At 42.1% G+C, this 20,576-nt stretch overlaps 1 protein-coding gene across 2 annotated transcripts in view; it reads left to right on the top strand.

The window, feature by feature from the left end:
• Positions 1-20,576, top strand: part of LOC112118717 (cytosolic beta-glucosidase-like) — a 44,048-nt gene that overhangs the window by 12,892 nt on the left and 10,580 nt on the right. The window contains exons 3-5 of one of the 2 annotated variants that reach the window (XM_024217135.2): positions 647-1,452; positions 2,132-2,255; positions 17,417-17,524. In XM_024217135.2, the coding sequence (XP_024072903.2) occupies positions 647-1,452; positions 2,132-2,255; positions 17,417-17,524 (1,038 nt within the window). The remainder of the gene's footprint in view (positions 1-646; positions 1,453-2,131; positions 2,256-17,416; positions 17,525-20,576) is intronic. The other variant, XM_024217136.2, reaches the window with a different exon arrangement.

Raw genomic sequence — 20,576 nt, 5'->3', positions numbered from 1 at the left:
TAAGTGTTAGAATTCATTGCAATTGGCTAATCTGGAGTTGAGAAAGTCAGGGATAAAAATAGCAAGGCCCACATCCAACAGGAAATGGCTCACCCTACTGACCAGGTGCAAATCATAAAATACAAACCGGTTACTATGTGCCTTGATCTTGGTGAATATTGCACTGCTTGCTTTTTAGTGGCTGTACAGTTCTCCGGGAGAAAAATCCCTCCATTAGACCTAGCTTTGGTATTGATCAAGCTATACATTGGGAGTACACTTTTCAAAAGAGCTCAGCTCCCACATTTAGGGCCAGATTTTTGAGAGCTTAGCTCCCATTCAGCCACTAAATGAAGAGACCAAATTTTCAAATGTGATAAGCATCCAGCAGCTCCCGCTGTTCTCAGTGGAAGCTCCTGTGCACTGATTATTTCTGAAAACATGGTCCCTTTTGGTGCCTAAATAGCAGCTGTTGGGTGCACACAACTTCTGAAAATCTGTCCCTACCGTTTTAAAATAGATTTAGCATACACCTTTGAGATGATACATAATACAGAGACAGAGAAAAACAATGCTGTGGTAATAACATTATTATTTGTAAGTGAGGTTTCTGCATTTTTAAGGTAATAAAATATGAACCCAACCTTTTTTCTTTTAACTTTTTCAGGAGTTGATTACTATGACAAGATTATTGATGATCTGTTGGCAAATGGCATTGTGCCCATGGTGACATTATATCACTTTGATTTACCTCAACATTTAGAAGATCAAGGTGGCTGGAGCTCTGATGCAATCACTGAGGTCTTTGACAACTATGCACAGTTTTGCTTCAGAACATTTGGAAACCGAGTGAAACTGTGGGTCACTATTAATGAGCCTTATGTTGTTGCTAAAGATGGCTATGAAAAAGGCATTGTGGCTCCAGGAATAATGGAACCTGGTATTGGAGCTTATCGGACAGCTCATAACATGATAAAGGCTCATGCTAAAGCCTGGCACAGTTATGATTTGTTATTTAGAAAAAAGCAACACGGGCTTGTGTCTATAGCTCTAAACTCAGATTGGGCAGAACCCCTAGATTCAACTTGTCTGGCAGACCAAGAAGCTACTAAAAGATATATGGCTTTTTGCTTAGACTGGTTTGCTGAACCCATATTTATTAGTGGTGACTATCCAGCCATCATGAAATCCCAGATCTCTGTAATGAGTACAAAGCAAGGCTACGTATCATCAAGGCTTCCAGAATTTACTGAGGAAGAAAAGAAGATGATCAAGGGAACTGCTGACTTTTTTGCCCTAAATTATTATACTACTCGCAAAGTAAAGCACCAAGAAAATACACGCAGTGAACCAAGTGTTTCTGGGGACAGAGAAGCTGAACAAATAATGGACCATTCCTGGCCTTTTGCTGCTGGCAGCTCATGGCTGGCTGTAGTTCCCTGGGGTTTACGTAGATTACTGAAATATATCAAGGTATGGCGTGAGGCTCACTTGATCATCCAGATTTTTAGTTAGCTAACCACCACCAAGGAAAAGGATTTGTGCAGTGCAATATGGGTGACTCAGTTATTGGGAGGCACTCACATGCGGTAGCAAAAGGCACCGTGCAAGAGTGTAAACAAGTTGACTTGGGATTCTTTGTTTCATTTTTGCATCATAACCACTGAGAGAGTTGAAGACTTTGGGTTTTTTTTGTTGCTATTATACTTGACAACTCATATTGAGCATGAGTTACAATTTGAAATGATACGTGAGTGTTCTATCATCTGTTGAACTTCAGAAATGATCTTTTGGATGCCAGCAGTCAGGTTTTCCTGGCATGCAACTCATTGCTGACAGTGGGACATGCTGTGACTGCTAGTATCAAAGGGTTAAGGAGCAGTGACAATACGCAGATGCTAATGCAGGAAAGATATTTCTGTATTCTTATTAAAATAAGTCATTTCACTGTCTTCATGGATATTTGCACAGTTTTGCTTTTCCACTGTTAGTCATGAAAGGTCAGCACATGGAAAATTAAGTTAATAGGGTCAGTACAATTTGATGAAAACTAGTTTTGGGTTGTAGCTTAGAGAAGATAGAGGCTAATGCACCTGATTTTATGGGTTTTCTTACATCTGTTCTGAATAAAACTTCTGCTCTCTTGTTCTAGGATACATATAATAATCCTATAATTTACATCACTGAGAATGGGTTTTCCCAGAGTGACCCAGCTCCACTTGATGACACTCAGCGCTGGAAGTATTTCAGGCTGACATTACAAGAAATTTTAAAAGGTACATTTTTAAATGATGAAAGATCAATTGTGCAAACTTAATATAATTTTCCTGTGTGCCTATTTGCATTCAGCAATGGCCATTGATTCTTGAAGCTAAAACTCGTGTAAATCAGAGTAAAGTAATGTGATTAGAAAAAAATGTTTGGCAGAAAGGAAGGCAGAATATTTAGCAGAAAGGTAGCTTTAATCCTACTTCACAATCTTGGAATGGAATCAAATGAAAATGTTCAGCACTGTGTATTTTGGAATTGTACTCTTTTGATATCTTCATAAAGCAAAAATGGTGGATTTTCTATTTTCTACTTTTTTATGGCCTGCCTTGTTTAAAAAAAAATGCACTTTCAAAACTGCACATTCTAGGGCCAGCTTTGCTCAATTTCCACAGCACCCACAACCAGGGCCGGCTCTTGGATTTTTGCCGCCCTAAGCAAAAATAATTTTGGCCGCCCCCCCCGTTTTTTAATTACCCCACCCCCGGCCCCGCCTCAACTCCGCCCCTTCCCCAAATCCCCAGCCCTGCCTCCTCCCCCCAGGCTCTCAAGCCTGGGAGGGAGGGGGAGCAGCAGCGCGCGAAACGGCTGTTCGGGATCTCCCCCTCCCTCCCTCCCAGGTTTGAGAGCCTGGGAGGGAGGGGGAGACTCCGAGTGGCCGCGGCGCGGGCGCCGCTTCTCCCCCTCCCTCCCAGGCTCTCAAGCCTGGGAGGGAGGGGGAGCAGCGGCGCGCGAAACACCTGTTTCGCGCGCCGCGGCCGCTCGGGATCTCCCCCTCCCTCCCAGGCAGCAGCAGCGGAGGTAAGCTAGGGCGGCCAGAGCACATTTTTAGGGGTGGCATTCTGGCGCCGGCCATGCCGCCCCTAAAAACGTGCCGCCCCAAGCACCAGCTTGTTTTGCTGGTGCCTAGAGCCGGCCCTGCCCACAACTGGGGGAGAGAGATTTAAAACTGCTCAGCAGCCAGCAGCTCTCATTGCAAAGAATGGGAATTGCTGCATGCTGGGTACTTTTGAAAATCTGGCCCTTAGATCTAATATATATTCTTTGTTATAGAATACGATCCTGTTGCATATAGCTTAAGGAAGACTGCATGCAATTAGCTCCATGCAGTGTTTGGAATGTTCACACAGTGAAATTCACTCCAGTGCAGAGCTAATGCATCATATCAGTTCTGCTTCAGCCCTTAGGAGGGGATTTTCAAAAGTGCTCAGTATTGGCATAGCTCTGCTTGTATTTGTGCCATTATTCTCCTCCCCACTCCCTGCCCACTCCAAATCTCAATTTGATCTGAGCCTCCTGACTCAACAGGACAGGGCTTGGCTTCTGCTGAGACTTCTGGAGAGGTTGTAAAGAGATACACAGTAATAACACTTAGCTCTCTTACATTGTAAGCTGTTTGGGGTTAGGACAGTCTTTCACTGTGGGCTCAATCCAGCAAAGCACTTTGGCCCAGATCCCCAGATGTATGTAGGCTCCTTACTCCCATTCAGATCAGTGGAAGTTAGGCATCTAAATACATTGAGGATTTGGGTCTAAGCACGTGTGTAGTCCAACTTAAATCAATGGGACTACTCTTAAGAACATAAGAACGGCCATACTAGGTCAGACCAAAGGTCCATCTCGCCCAGTATCCTGTCTTCCGACAGTGGCCAATGCCAGGTGCCCCAGAGGGAATGAACAAAACAGGTAATCATCAAGTGATCCATCCCCTGTCGCCCATTCCCAGCTTCTGGCAAACAGAGGGTATGTCTACACTACGGGATTAATCCGAATTTAGATAATTCGAATTTGGGAAACAGGTTGTATAAATTCGATTGTGTGCGGCCACACTAAGCACATTAATTCGTTTTTTAACCACATTAATTCGGTGGTGTGCGGCCACACTACCCCATTAATTTAACCACATTAATTCGGTGGTGTGCGGCCACACTAACCCTAATTCGAATTAACAAAATCGATTTTGGCGCTACTCCGCTCGTCGAGGTGGAGTACAGAAATCGATTTTAAGTGCCCTTTAATTCGAATTAACTGGCTCTGTAGTGTGGACGGGTGAAGGGTTAATTCGGATTAACGCAGCTAAATCCGAATTAAAGTCGTAGTGTAGACCAGGCCAGAGGCTAGGGATACCATCCCTGCCCATCCTGGTTAATAGCCATTGACGGACCTATCCTGCATGATTTTATCTAGTTCTTTTTTTAACTCTGTTATAGTCTTGGACTTCACAACATCTTCTGGCAAGGAGTTCCACAGGTTGACTGTGCATTGTGTGAAAAAATACTTCCTTTTATTTGTTTTAAACCTGCTGCCTATTAATTTCATTTGGTGACCCCTAGTTCTTGTGTTATGGGAAGGAATAAATAACACTTCCTTATTTACTTTCTCCATATCAGTCATGATTTTATAGCCCTCTAGCATATCACCCCCTTAGTCGTCTCTTTTCCAAGCTGAAAAGTCCCAGTCTTATTAATCTCTCCTCATACGGCAGCCATTGCATACCCCTAATCATTTTTGTTGCCCTTTTCTGAACCTTTTCCAATTCCAATATATATTTTTTGAGATGGGGCGACCACATCTGCACGCAGTATTCAAGATGTGGGCATACCATGTATTTATATAGATGCAATATGATATTTTCTGTCTTATTATCTATCCCTTTCTTAATGATTCCCAACATTCTGTTCATTTTTTTGACTGCTGCTGCACATTGAGTGGATGTTTTCAGAGAACTATCCACAATGACTCCAAGATCTCTTTCTTGAGTGGTAACAGCTAATTTAGACCCCATCATTTTATATGTATAATTGGGATTATGTTTTCCAATGTGCATTACTTTGCATTTATCAACACTGAATTTCATCTGCCATTTTGTTGCCCAGTCACCCAGTTTTGAGAGATCTTTTTGTAGCGCTTCGCAGTCTGACTGGGACTTAACTGTCTTGAGTAGTTTTGTAACATCTGCAAATTTTGCCACCTCACTGTTTACCCCTTTCTCCAGATCATTTATGAATATGTTAAATAGGACTGGGCCCAGTACAGACCCCTGGAGGACACCACTATTTACCTCTCTCCATTCTGAAAACCGACCATTTATTCCTAGCCTTTGTTTCCTATCTTTTAACCAGTTACCAATCCATGAGAGCACTTTCCCTCTTATCCCATGACTGCTTACTTTGCTTAAGAGCCTTTGGTGAGGGACCTTGTCAAAGGCTTTCTGAAAATCTAAATACACTAAATCCAGTGGATCCCCTTGTCCACATGCTTGTTGATCCCCTCAAAGAATTCTAGTAGATTGGTGAGGCATGATTTCCCTTTACAAAAACCATGTTGACTATTCCCCAACAAATTATGTTCATCTATGTGTCTGACAATATTGTTCTTTACTATAGTTTCAATCAGTTTGCCCAGTACTGAAGTCAGGCTTACCAGCCTGTAAATGCTGGGGTCAACTCTGGAGCCCTTTTAAAAAATTGGCATCACATTATCTATCCTCCAATCATTTGGTACAGAAGCTGATTTAAATGATAGGTTACTGACTACAGTTAGTAGTCCTGCAATTTCACATTTGAGTTCCTTCAGAACTCTTGGGTGAATACCATCTGGTCCTGGTGACTTATTACTGTTTAGTTTATCAATTTGTTCCAAAACCTCCTCTAATGACACCTCAATCTGGGACAGTTCCTCAGATTTGTCACCTAAAAAAAAAGTCTCAGGTTTGGGAATCTCTCTCACATTCTCAACTGTGAAGACTGATGCAAATACTTCATTTAGTTTCTCTGCAATGGCCTAATCATACTACCTTGAGTGCTTCTTTAGCATCTCTATTGTCCAGTGGCCCCACTGGTTGTTTAGCAGACTTCCTGCTTCTGATGTTCTTTAAAAAAAAAAAAATCCTATTACTTTTTGAGTCTTTGGCTAGCTGTATTTCAAATTTTTTTTTTGGCCTTCCTGATTATATTTTTACACTTCATTTGCCTGAGTTTATATTCCTTTCTATTTTCCTCACTAGGCTTTAACTTCTACTTTTTAAAGGATGCCTTTTTGACTCTCACTGCTTCTTTTACCTTGTTGTTTAGCCACAGTGGCTCTTTTTTGATTCTCTTACTATGTTTTTTTAATGTGGGGTATACATTTAAGTTGAGTCTCTATTGTGGTGTCTTTAAAAAGTTTCTATGCAACTTGCAGGGATTTTACTTTTGGTGCTGTACCTTTTAATTTCTGTTTAACTAACTTCCTCATTTTTGTGTAGTTCCCCTTTCTGAAATTAAATGCTACAGTGTCGGACTGCTGTGGTATTTTCCTTGCCATAGGGATGTTAAATTTAACTATATTATGGTCACTATTACCAAGCTGTCCAGCTATATTCACCTCGTGAACCTGATCCAGTGCTCCATTTAGGACTAAATCAAAAATTGCCTCTCCTCTTGTGGGTTTCAGGACTATGTGCTCCAAGAAACAGTCATTTAAGGTGTCAAGAAACTTTATCTCTGCATCCCGTCCTGAGGTGATATGTACCCAGTCAATATGGGGATAGTTGAAAATCCCCATTATTATTGAGTTTTTTATTTTAATAGCCTCTCTAATCGCCCTGAGCATTTCACAGTCACTATCACCATCCTGGTCAGGTGGTCGGTAATATATCCCTACTGCTATATTCTTATGATTAAATCATGGAATTACTGTCCATAGAGATTCTATGGTACAGTTTGGTTCATTCAAGATTTTTACTTCATTTGATTCTACGCTTTCTTTCACATATAGTACCACTCCCCAACCAGCACAACCTGTTCTATCCTTCCAATATATTTTGTACCCTGGTATTACTGTGTCCCATTGATTATTCTCATTCCACCAAGTTTTGTGATGCCTATTATATCAATATCCTCATTTAATATGAGGCACTCTAGTTCACCCATCTTATTATTTAGACTTCTAGCATTGATATATAAGCACTTTAAAAACTTGTCATTTTTTAGCTGTCTCCCATTACATGATGTAATTGAATTAGACTTTTTTTCATTTGACTGTTTCTCATCAGATCCTACCTGTATTTTATCTTCCATGCTCTCCTCCTTACTAGTACACAGAGAATCTCCATTAGTAGATCCTTCCCTAAGGGATGTCTCTGTCTGAACCACATGCTCCTCCACACCTGTCGGCTTTCCCCCAGCCCTTAGTTTAAAAACTGCTTTATGACCTTTTAAATGTTAAGTGCCAGCAATCTAGTTCCATTTTGGTTTAGGTGGAGCCCATCTTCCTGTATAGACTCCCCCATTTCCCAAAAGTTTCCCCAGTTCCTAATAAATCTAAACCCCTCCTCCCTACGCAATCGTCTCATCCACGCATTGAGACCCTGCAGTTCTGCCTGTCTAACTGGCCCTGCACGTGGAACTGGAAGCATTTCAGAGAATGCTACCATGGAGATCCTGGACTTCAATCTCTTACCTAGCATCCTAAATTTGGCCTCTAGGACCTCTCTTTTATCCTTCCTTATGTCATTGGTACCTACATGTACCGCGACCACCGGCTCCTCCCCAGCACTACACATAAGTCTATCTAGATGTCTCGAGAGATCCGCAACCTTTGCACCAGGCAGGCAAGTCACCATGTGGTTCTCCCGGTCATCTCAAACCCAGCTATCTGTGTTTCTAATGATCAACTCGCCCATGGGGGGAGGGATATGTGGTTCTCCCGGTCATCTCAAACCCAGCTATCTGTGTTTCTAATGATCAACTCGCCCATTACTAATACCTGTCTCTTCCTAATAACTGGAGTTCCCTCCCCTGGAGAGGTATCCTCAGTGCGAGAGGATACCACAACATCATCTGGAAGGAGGGTCCCAACTATGGGATTGTTTCCTTCTGCTCCAGTTGGATGTTCTCCTTCCATGAGGCTTTCATCCTCCTCAACAGCACAGAGGTTGTCAGACCAGGGGTGGGACCATTCTACTGTGTCCTGGAAAGTCTCATCTATGTACCTCTCTGTCTCCCTTAGCTCCTCCAGCTCAGCCAGCCTGGTCTCCAAAGCTTGTATATGGTCTCTGAGGGCCAGGAGCTCCTTGCACCAAATGCACACATACGCCACCTGCCCATAGAGCAGGTAATCATACATGCTGCATTGGGTGCAATAAACTGGGTAGCCCCCAGTCTGCTGCTGGACTTCTGCCTGCATTCTCTTTTTACTCCTGCAGCTTCTTTCTTTGTTTTTGTTTTGTTTTTATCAGGGGGTGTTTATTTGACGTGTTTAAGTTTAAAGAAATTTAAGGAATGTTAAGTGTGTCTAGCCCCCCACTCTCCCACTCCCCCCTCTCAACTCCCTCACAAAACTCCCCTGTTAGCTGCTCCTGTTTGCTAGGTCCTCTGGTCACTTAGGAGTGGGCTTTCTAAAGCCCCGTTCTTCCTGAGTAGCTCTGCCTCCTGGTTAAGGGTTGATGGGTGCTAAAGGGCTTAGGGATCAAAGCCTCATTAAGAAGTTGTCAGCTCTCAGCCTTGCCTAGCAGACTGCTAGGCTCAGCACCCATACTCTCAGCACACAGTCCCCCAAACAAACAGAATACACAGTATATTTCAGTCCAGCAGCAAGCACACCACAACAAACACAAACACAAACACACACACACACCAGACAATAAAATTACCCCAAGGGTCACATAACTGCTCCTCCTTCATCTGGAGAAGTCCCTCACAAAACTCCCCTATTAGCCGCTCCTGTTCGCTAGCTCCTCTCATATGCTTAAAGTTATTGTCATGGGGTTTTGTACCCAAGGGCAGCAATACTGCCTAGTGGTGATACTCCAGGCTATTTCACCCAGTGGCAAGAGTCAGTGGCTGCCTTGTCTAGTGGCTAGCATCTGTGGAAGTGTTGTCCAAAGGTGAGAGTCTCTGGCCATCTTGCCTAGTGGCTAGAATCAGTGGCAAGATCACTCCACAACTGTGGCCATCTTACCTAGCAGCAGTATCAGAGGCAAAGTCACCCAAAGGCAAAAGTCTGTTGGTGCCTCGGCTCTCCCGCCCCTCCCCCGGCGGCCAGAGCGCCGGGGGCAGGGCGGCGAGAGGGCGGCGAGCCCCGGCTGGGGCTCGGCTCGGCTCTCCCCCCGGCGGCCAGAGCGCCGCGCCGCCCCCCTCCAGGTGCCGCCCCAAGCACCAGCTTGGGTGCTTGGTGCCTGGAGCCGGCCCTGGCCCAGGTGGGGTGGGGGAGGAGGGAAGGACAAGGCCACATTGCTTATTGTAGCCACACTGTTTGAATGACAGCCTTCTGATACTTAGGCCATCCTTGCAGTGGAGTGGCTGGGTGCCCGGAGCCTCCCCCCCGCATTCTTGGGCATCTGGGTGAGGAGGCTATGGAACATGGGGAGGAGAGTAGGCAGTTATACAGCGGATGCAGCGGGGGTCTGTGCTCTTGTTGGCTTTCCTGCAACTCCAACAGATGCTTGATTATGTCCGTTTGCTCCCCCATTAGCCTCAGCATCGCGTCCTGCCTCCGTTCTTCGCGCTCACTTAATTCTTTCCTGGCCTCTTCCACTGAATGCCTCCATGCATTAAGCTGTGCCCTATCAGTGCAGGAGAACTGCATGAGCTCGGAAATCATGTCATCGCGAGTGCGGTTTTTTCGCCTTCTAATCTGCGATAACCTCAGGGACGGAGATGATAGGGGGAGCGTAGAAACATTCTATGCTCTACAATTCTGGGGGGACTGCATGGTCACCTGTGCTGCTGAGTTCACCACGCTGACCAAACAGGAAATGAAATTCAAAAGTTCCTGGGGCTTTTCCTGTGTACCTGGCTAGTGCATTGGAGTTCAAAGTGCTGTCCAGAGCGGTCACGATGGAGCACTCTAGTATAGCTCCCAGAGGCCAATACCATCGATTTGCGTCCGCACCACCCCAAATTTGACCCAGAAAAGTCGATTTTAGCGCTACTCCCCTCGCCGGGGAGGAGTACAGAAGTCTATTTTAAGAGCCCTTTAGGTCAATGGAACGGGGTTGGTTGTGTGTACGCATTCATTTTTAAATCGACCTAACGTGGCTAAATTCGACCTAACCCTGTAGTGTAGACCAGGCCTAAGGCTATTAAGTCACAGAGGTACTTTTGAAAACTTTACCCAGATAGACTAAAGAGTAGACAACAAAAGGACTGATATGCTCAAGTCCAACATTTAGGTGCCACTGAGATCCTAAATTTGTCCACTTAACTGCCACCTAATTCTGTAGGCACCTAAAATCCTTAGGTGCTGACAAGTCAGCTGGTAATGTCTCTTGGGACTTATGAATCTGCCAATGAGCATGTGCACAGCTAACTCAGGCACCCCTGCGCCTAGACCCATACCCAAGCCTCAATGGGTGTGACAGATTAACCCCCCCTTCTGAGATGCTACCTGATGTACTGGGGTTTCACAGAGCCCCTCCTGCTCCACCAGCCTGGATTCCCTCTCTCTGTTTTGCTGAATTAGGCTCTCCGGCCTCTTGCAGCACACACGGGTAGGACTACACCCAGGTGCAGACACAGACTAAAGTCATCTCTGTGTGAGAGGATTCACCCAGCACTCACATGGGGCAATAAACCCAAAATAATACTGTCTTGCAGTATAGAAAGATCTGCACAGTGCAGACTCATAAAAATTTGCCTCCCCCCTCAATGTGAAGAGAGATATGCACAACTTCTTGCCTCCCCAGTTATAAATTGCACAAACAGGGTTTAATAATAAACAAAACAAAATGTATTAACTATAAAAGGCAGATTTTAAGTGACTATAAGGGATAGCAAACAGAACAAAGCAGATTACTGAGCAAATAAAACAAAACAAAACATGCATACTAAGTTTAAGATCTTAAAGAGACTGGTTTCAAGAAGTAATTTCTCACCCTAAATGTTATTTTAGGCAAGTTGCAGAGTTTCTGTAGCTTAGAGTTCCAGTTATTTCTTCTTACAGACTGGATGCCTGTTTCAGTCTGGACTCACCCCTGCCTTTCCCCTCAGGTTAGTTTCTTTGTCTCTTCAGGTATTTTCAGCACTTTCTTCTGGGATAGGCAATGAAGGAGAGTCTAGATTAACCCCCTCCCCTGCCTTAAAAAGGATTTACCTGAGGCGGGAAGCCTTTGTTTTATCCCCTACAGAGGAAAAGTACCAGCAGTGTCCAAGGTGGTATTTTGTATCAGGTGATCTTATCACCTGACCTTGCAGTGTCAAAGCAACTATGAAACCAGGTTTATTTGCAATGTCCACAGGAAGGAACACCAGGCAGATGGGAGATCCACATCTTCAAAGACTCATTTTCTTTTTCTAATGGCCCATTAAGTCTGATTGCTTACTGTCTGGTGGGCGTTTCCCTAAGTACACACACAGTTGTAATTGTTACATAGTCAATATTCCTAACTTCAGATACAGAAATGATATATGCATACACATTGGATAATCACATTCAGTAAATCATAACCTTTCCAATGATATCTTACATGAGCCATCTTGCATAAAGTATATCTTAGTTATGCCATATTCATATCATAACCATAATTCTATGAAGAGTATGCGGTGTAACGTCACAGTGGGATCCTCAAACTGGGCGTTCCCCTGCCTATCTCACCTGTGTGGCCCAAACTGGTAGGCATACTCAGAGGATGCATAAACTGAGGAGGAGATGGTGCTGCTTGCTTCCCTCCTTTATCATCTTAAGCCCAATGGTGAGAGTACCCACACAAGATGTAGGATACCTGGGTTAAATTTCTCCTTCTGCCTGAGATGGAGAAGGGATTGGCCCACCTGCCTGGAGAGTGCTCTAACTACTGGCATATAGACTACTCAGTTGGGGATTGCTCTCAGTCTCACCTGTTGAAACTGTTCCCCTTTGTATAAATAATTAGTCACTGGATCAGAGTGAAAGAGAATGATAAACTATTCCAATTGTCAGGGCACTCACTGGGGCAGTGGACAGACTCATTGTTCCATTTCTCCTGCACCAGTGAATGAAGGCAGATGAAGCCATTCAGAGTGGCAAACAAGGGAATTTGGATCTTTTATTCAGCCCACTTCTTTTAGTGGTGGAAAGAGTGAGTGAGAGAGAAAGGAGAGATTCAGGAGTGGCTATAGAGACAAATTATTATGTATTTGGAAAAATCAATGTTTTGAACCAATTGGATGTTTGTTTGATAAATTGCTACCTACATTTCATACTAGTTACTTTTTGTGATGTTTTTGTGATATCCTATTTCACTGCTTGCTTTAATGAGACTTATTGTCATTCCAAAGGTCTCAAGATGATGTAAATGCAAGTGTACACAGAGAATATTACAATGTCAAAATGAAGCAAAGTCATTGCAGTTCTATGTATATGCTGTTATAGTGTCAAGATAAAATGAAAAGAAACCACATTGATCAATAAAGCAAAGTATCAGAAGTGATTGGATAAAATGCAAACAATGCATTATCTCTAATGAAGTTTTACTAATATTAAATGAAAATAACAACTGTAGTATGGTGTTATGGCTGAGAATTTGAACTCCCAAATGTCAGGGCATGTAAAGCCATGATTTCCACAATATTTGTAACTCAGACACATTGCATGTATATGTTACATCTATGCCCTAACTGTATATACATACAATATTACCTACTTTATAATTTCCGTGGGAGTCATGCCTTTACATATTTTGGTTGCTCTGTTCAAATTCTCAAACATAACAATACTGTAGTTTATTTTCATTGAAGTTGCTCTTGTTAAAAGATTTTACACAATTTTATATAATAATAAATAGCAATCTTAATTTGTAGATTTCAAAGCACTTTACAGAGCCAGGTAATTATTTCAATCTCATTTTTGTAACTGGGAAAACACAGGCAGTGAAAGTGCAAAGTAACTATCCCTAGGTCAAGGAGCAGATCAGTGGCAGAACTGGAAACAAAACCTTGGTTTCCTGATTCTGATCTAGTGCCCTAACCACTGACCTATATGGTATGTATATGAGTATAATATATAACTGAGATATAGATATTTATATACACAACATGCATTTTAAAATAAACACTTGTTTATTTCAGAGTGTGGTGGTCCAGATATACACACTGTATTAGAATGTCTTCATCTTACTGTATTAAAAATATTGAGTGGAAAAATCACATACTGCACCTGCATAATAGCTGAAAATTAAATATATATTTTTTTAACATGTCAAAAGCACTTTTCCTCTGTGAAGCAAGGTGGATGTTTACACGGCATATTTTTGGGAATTATTAGGTCTATTAGACTAGAATAATTTGCCTACGGAAGGGTAGAAGAATCCCCATTTCTGAGTCTTTGAAAATAAATCTGGCAAAGGTATTAGAATATATATAGTAGGGTGCAATCCATCACAGGTGAGGGGATAAACAAGATATTATAAATCTTTCTTATCTTAGTTTGTATGATTATATAATTCTCTGCACAGAACAATTTGAAAAATTTGAGTTGGAAAAATACCTTTTTTACCCCTTCATGCTGGGATAATCAAAAACTAGACAAATGGAGTTTTGCTAAACTTTGCAAAAGAATATCTTTGGGAAGAAGAAATAAAAATAAAAAAGAGTTTCAATCTAAAGGGTAATTAAATTCTTCATATCTATAAATGCTTGAAAAGAAGGCTTACTTCTCCATACAATTTCCCTACAACAGTGTTACAATTAAATATGGTTTCTACTGATTATCCCCTGCTGGGAGGAATTTTTTGTTGTTGTACTATTTTATTTTGTAAAAGTGAAGCCTTTAAAGATCATTTATACGGTAATTTTATAGTCTACTCACAGTTTATGCATCCCTGGGTGTTAGTCAGCACATACGCACAATATGAAATTGGCTGGGAGCACCACAGAACCACTGAATACTCTTTTAAAGAAAAAATTGGATGGAAAAAATTATAGGAGAGAAATAAAATAAAGCTGGAGCAGAAAAGCTTAACAACTGGCATGAGAGGCATTTTCTGGTGTAGTGCTCAAGGGGTTAATGTGGCGTGTAAATTATGCAGCTGCATGTTACTCTAGGTCACATCCAGAAAAAGAAGAAACTGAGATGGCTGTTAAAAGCAAGGATCAGGGTCAAACATTCATCTTACGATCTTTAATGGAAAGAATGCATGGAAATTTCCCCACCCAGTTGGTATTTGTTTCAGTCATTAGAAATAAGCTTCTGACTCTGGCATGTGATGTAGAGGGCACACTTTGGACTGCCTTCCCAATGCCAACAGTTCTGCATAATGAAAAACCTGAACATTAAATAAGGCTGTTTGTAAATCATAAATCTCTTCCTTCAATAAAGCATTGTTTGCACTGCCAAAGTTCTAGGTCTTGCCAGATTTATTGGGGTTTGGGTGACATTTGGCACAAAATGATTCAATCGAGGAACAAAGTTTGTAGAAATTAGTGGTTACAGGTGTTTTGGGGGTGCTTTGGTTAAGCAACAACAAAAAAGTTTTCAATTAAAAAAAGAAGGGGGTCAATTATTGTCCTTATAAGTCTTAATTGTTTCAATGCTTTAAAAATATAATCAAAAGATCAAGATATAGAGGTGTAATAACATACAGTACTTCGTATACTCAATTTCTTACTAAGAAACTTCATAAGGGATGTTATGAAAAGCTTAAATATATGTAGAGAGAGTCTACACTTATAGAGAAGTAAATTTTACCTGTTCTATATAAGGAATCCCAGTAAATAGCAGGGCTGCTTGAAAAAAAGTAAATAGAGCCAGTGCCTTCAATGAAGTTCTAGTCTAGTGTAACATAATACCACCTAAATGGACTAATACAGCCAAATTAATAAGAATCCTTGTGCTACAGCAGCTGAAGCGTCCATGTAGTCTTCAAGGTTATCCCCATGCACAGTGTATTGCAGAAACCAGTCTAAAGATTACCGTGGAATGAATAACCATGGCAAAGTCTAGAGCCAGAGATCTATCCCAAGTGTCTTACTTATGTACAGAAAGGGGGGAAAGTGCTTTTGGCTTCTGACACCACTTAAGACTTTAGTAGCAGGAATTCAAAAGCACTCACGCACTGTAGACCTCTTCTGATTGCAATTCTGTACTGTACGGCCCTATGTATCTTGGGTCATGAGTTTCAGAATCAGGGCCGGCTCTAGGCACCAGCCCAGCAAGCAGGTGCTTGGGGCAGCCAACCGAGAGGGGCGGCAGGTCCGGGTCTTCCGCGGCGGGTCCCTCGCTCCCTCTTGGAGCGAAGGAGCAGCCGCCGAATTGCCGCCGAAGACTGAAGCGGCAGCGGTAGAGCAGATCGCGATCACGGCTTTTTTTCTTTTTTTTTTTTCTTTTCTTTTTCTTTTTGCTGCTTGGGGTGGCAAAAACCCTAGAGCCAGCCCTGCTCAGAATGTCTGCCTTCTTCAGATATACTGCTCCAGCAGTTTAGAGCTGAAGTAAACAGTCCCCAGATTCTACATTCTGCCTTTGTCTCAACTTCTATGGGTTTTGGAGGAGGGCCCTTGACTCTGGAATGTTTGCTTCTCTGGTTCACAGAGCCAGAGTTTGATCTTAGGGCATGGTACAAGGCCAATCTATTTCCTCACACTTTTGTCAAAGGGAGAGAGGATTGGGTTAAATACTGCATGTGCATCCTGAGGCTTTTAAGATTGGGTTCATTTTATAAACCAGTATAAAATAAGCTTATCAAATCCACCCTTCATTTTTACCCCTTTGGATACGATGGAACCTTTCAGACTTCTTCTTGCTTATATTCTTTTCCCTGCTAGTGTCAACCAACTTGGCCAAGAGTGGTGATTTGGCAAGTTCCACAAGCTGGGCCACACTTACCAGCAGCCCCATCCTGGTTTCCCTCAGCAACTTTAATTGTCCATCTTTTACAGTGTGCTGATATTCAGGAGAGTCCAGATGGGCAAACAGGACAACCAGGAAGGGTCACAATCTAGATAGTACAACTCTAAGCCTGTTTGGGTGCAATATTACAAGTATATCTCATCCACTCCACCCTCCCTTTGCAATTTTTGCAACTGTCCCCAACCAGGCAGGCTTCCTCATAGGGCCTGACCTGAGACTCTGTCTGTCTACCCCCATTTACAAGTGTTGGCTACTGTGACCACTCACACATTATGAAAGCATAATATTGAGAGATAGCATTGAAGCACCCATTGGAATTCTAGGCCCTGCTTCTTCAGAATAACAGGGAAAGATGTGCCCCAGTAGCACACTGCTGTTGGTCCTAACCTGCCTTCCCCTCTGACACCCATTATAATATATGCAGTCAGTGATAGGTTTTTAAATAGACTCATAGACTCATAGACTTTAAGGTCAGAAGGGACCATTATGGTCATCTAGTCTGACCTCCCGCATGATGCAGGCCACAAAAGCTGACCCACCCAATTTCCCTTATCTCAGCTGTTGAAGTCTCCAGATCGTGATTTAAAGACTTCAAGTCGCAGAGAATCCTCCAGCTTGTGACCCCTGCCCTATGCTGCGGAGGAAGGCAAAAAACCTCCAGGGCCTCTGCCAATCTACCCTGGAGGAAAATTCCTTCCCGACCCCAAATATGGTGATCAGTAGAACCCCGAGCATACAGGCAAGATTCTCCAGCCGGACCCACATTTTACCAGCGATGGCACGTTATTGCCTAATTGACTAAAATCACGTTATCCCATCAAACCATTCCCTCCATAAACTTATCTAGCCTAATCTTGAAGCCAGAGAGGTCTTTCACCCCCACCGTTTCCCTCGGAAGGCTGTTCCAGAATTTCACCCTCTGACGGTTAGAAACCTTCGTCTAATTTCAAGCCTAAATGACTGTAACAGCTTTATTTTTTAGCACTGAAATTTTAAAAGGGATTATCACATTCAACAAACTTTTAAAATTAGAATCCTAATATTATAAGACCCAAGATTGGGGCTTTGATCATTTTCCTTGGGAAACTATTCCACACTAATACGTATCACTGCAAGAAATTTATCCTGTTATTCAGTGTAATTTTCCCTTTCCTTAATTTCATCCTATTATTCTTACTTCTACTCCAATGTACCACACTAAATAATGTCTCTCCCTCTTTTGTGTTTACACCCTTCAACTATTTGTAGACTGTTTCCTCTCCTTCAGCCTTAGTCATCATTTAACCAAGCTGTACATATTTGTCTTTTTTAAGCTTTCCTCATAAGTCATTCTCACCATCCCAAATCATTTTTGTTTTTCTCTGAGCTCCATCCAATTTCTCAATGTCTTTCTGGAAACATCATGCCCAGAACACAAGACAACATTTGCACCAGAGCTGCATAGAGAGTGACTGTTGCCTCATTGCTCTGACAGGTGATGTATTTGTTTATGCAGTCTGATTTTGCAAGCTCATGTCTAATTTATTGTTCACTATTAAATTCAACATTGTGAATTTAAATGCAGAACCTTTAATGCCTACCCAACCCACCCCTCCTCCGTGTGTTGTGCTAAACATCCTCTCATGTCCTCATGCACATAAGGACAAACCACACTCCTCATTCTCACCCATTACCACACCAGCCTTAACTCTTCTCTCCATCTCTTGTCCTCTCTACACATGGGCAGAAGAACCCCTCTCATGTTCTAAATAACAGCTTGATATATATATGGCCAATACCTCCCTCTGTGTGTGGGCAAAAGAGCCTCACTACAGCAGTCTTCCAGTGTAGGCAGGAGAACCAGCTATATTTTCCATACAGGCCACAAACCCACTTGCTCTGACCTTGAGACCCTACCCCTGCTCACACCCCTGATACATCAGGGTAGGTTGGGAGGAGATTTATATTATTTCCCAAAATATCTTTGTCATGCCTGTATGCAAAAAGTAGTGAAGTTTAGTATGGCAATGGGGTCAAGGGGTAGAGGCAATGGGTTTCTCTTGAGTGTATATAAAGGGTGAATTGGATTACGTGAGGAAGCATAGACTTAGCAGTGAAACTCTTAATTGACTATTACATGACTGTGAGAATTTCACCATGTCAACTTAACTTTGTGTTAACACAATTTTTTCTTTTCTGTGGGAATTTATACGAAGATAAAAAAATTATCAAACTGTGATCAAAGACAGAAATATGTCTGTAGGTCTTCACAAGCATTCACTTCCCTTCAAACTCTGTGTCTATCACCAGAGCTCACTTGTGTTTTCCATTTATTCTGCATCTTCTCCGTCTCTCAAGTCTTGTGGGTGTATAATATACACTATATATACTGTACAAGAACTGTAAACTGGAGATGGCAGTGTTCTGTTACATCCATTCCAGATTCAGTTTTAGTCCTGGAAAGTCCACTTTCATTCTTTCAGCCCTAATCTACTGATTTTAAATCAGCTAAGCATGTGCACCTGTCGGAAGGTTGTAATTGGAAAGAAAGATTAAAATGATATGAAAAAATGTCTTTACTTAAACAAAAAGCTTTTCCGGAACCTTAGTTTTATTAATATACATGATGTTTATAAATTACTGTATATATATAAAAAACCCATCTAGGATAACATCAGTTCTGTATGCAACAAAGGCAAGTCTTGTTCTAATGCAAGAGAGACATCCCTCTTAGTCAGGGATAGATAGGAGATATGAATATGCTGCATGGTTGCTGTTTTTTCAGAAGTCTTCAATATATCTACAATCTATAGGCTGTAAAAAGAAAGCACTGTGTTTTAGCTGCCCTGCCAGTAATAACCTTAGCCCTGCTCCAGAGGTGACCTCTCTTTCCCTCCTGGGGTGAGAAGTAGTTCACTCTGAGTACTGAACAGAGACTGCTAGTCTTGCAGAATTCTACTAATTGTGAGAGATTTTGCAGGAGCAGAAGATTAGTTGTAGCTGAGCTAGAGGAATAAGTCTGTTATAAGATTCAGTTATAAGATTCCCTGTGCTTAAACACAACCCTGACTGTTTGATCCATGGTACAGGGTACCAGAAAAAAGAATGAAATCGTGGTGTGTCTTTTTTTAATCTAACCAGACCAAATATTTAGTGTGTCAGAAGCTAAAATACACTAGAACATAGATCTGTCAATGTAATATATCTATTCACATTTTCAAATTACATCTTTTCTTTACCAACTCAAAGTGTAGGACCAAATTTATCCGCTGATGTAAATTGGTGCCTTTCTATTGCCGTCACTAATTTACACCAGCAAAAAATTTGGCACATATTTCCCTTAAAAAAAAATCTTAATCCTTGTAACTTCTTGCAATGGCAGTCTCCAAACACCCCAACTGGGCAGTATGAAGTCTGTTGGAGTAAAAGCCCTATTAACAAGTATAGCTGTTTTGTTCAACTAGTAATTTGTTTAACAGGTTTCCACTGCAACTGCTAAATGATTTCACTTTAAAGGATGCTGTGAAAGTTAATTAAAAACATTCATTAGGGTTTTAATAATTCCTTAGAGGCTTGAAACTCAAATCTGTTTTCATACCAAAAATGATTTTCCTCTTGCCTTCCTGCACTCCCTGGCTTGTGGGATGTTATTGTAGGGTAACTAATGAGTGCTGCTGAAGTGCTAGCAGTTTTCACCCCTTGCTTTTAGAAATAGAGCTTTAATATATTTGATTGGCAGTGGAGGAAATAATTGTTCTAAAATCAAATTGATGTATGTAAAATAGATCTGTTATAAGGGGACAAAAAGAAATGTCAAGTTCTGAGTGTTATTTGTGACAGTGTCCCTTTAAGGAATCAGTTTTCATATCACAGTGGGAACAGATGTATGCCCTTACCCATTCAGTATAACCATTGAGATGTTACGTTCTCTACTTTCATCTTTTCAGAAATGCAAAGGAGGTATTCCATATTTTCTTTTGCTAAATTTATCTGAAAATCTAGACACAGGGAATGTAGTAAAATGAGAAACCCCCCCAAACCCCAATCTTTTATCTACTCAGTTCAGACATATTTTATTAGCATGTTTGCATAATGTTGGTAGCATTGCAGGATTTTATGGTGACCTTAAAGTAATTGGGGGAGTTCCCTCAGTTACACCAATACAACTCTCTTGACTCCTCTGGAATTGTAAAGTGTAGTGGATTGGCGGTCGTCCCTCGGTCCCTCAGGCTCAGATGGACGCCACTCTGCCTCATCCGGCACAGCGGTCAAAAGTCAATTAGCAGAGGATTAGCAAATCACCAATCTATAGCCCTAGTCCCTTGGGCAGGGTCTAGCAACAATCAGTCTTTATCCTAGTCTCCTGGCTAGGACGGAAAGCACATACAGTCCATTGCTCTGGCCCTCTGGGCAGGGATGGAGCAAGGAGCAGGATTTAGCCTGGCCTCCTGGCTAGGGCAGATAACAAATGCAGTCAGGCTCAGCCCTCTGGGCAGGGCAGCACAATAGCAGGAAACTCATTGGACAGCAGTCATGGCAGCTGCTCC

This window comes from Terrapene carolina, unplaced genomic scaffold (genome assembly GCF_002925995.2).
Source record: "Terrapene carolina triunguis isolate 2854851 unplaced genomic scaffold, T_m_triunguis-2.0 Scaffold66, whole genome shotgun sequence".
Lineage (NCBI taxonomy): Eukaryota > Metazoa > Chordata > Testudines > Emydidae > Terrapene > Terrapene triunguis.
Note: the sequence above shows the minus strand (reverse complement) of the source record. Positions and strands in the feature narration are given on the sequence as shown.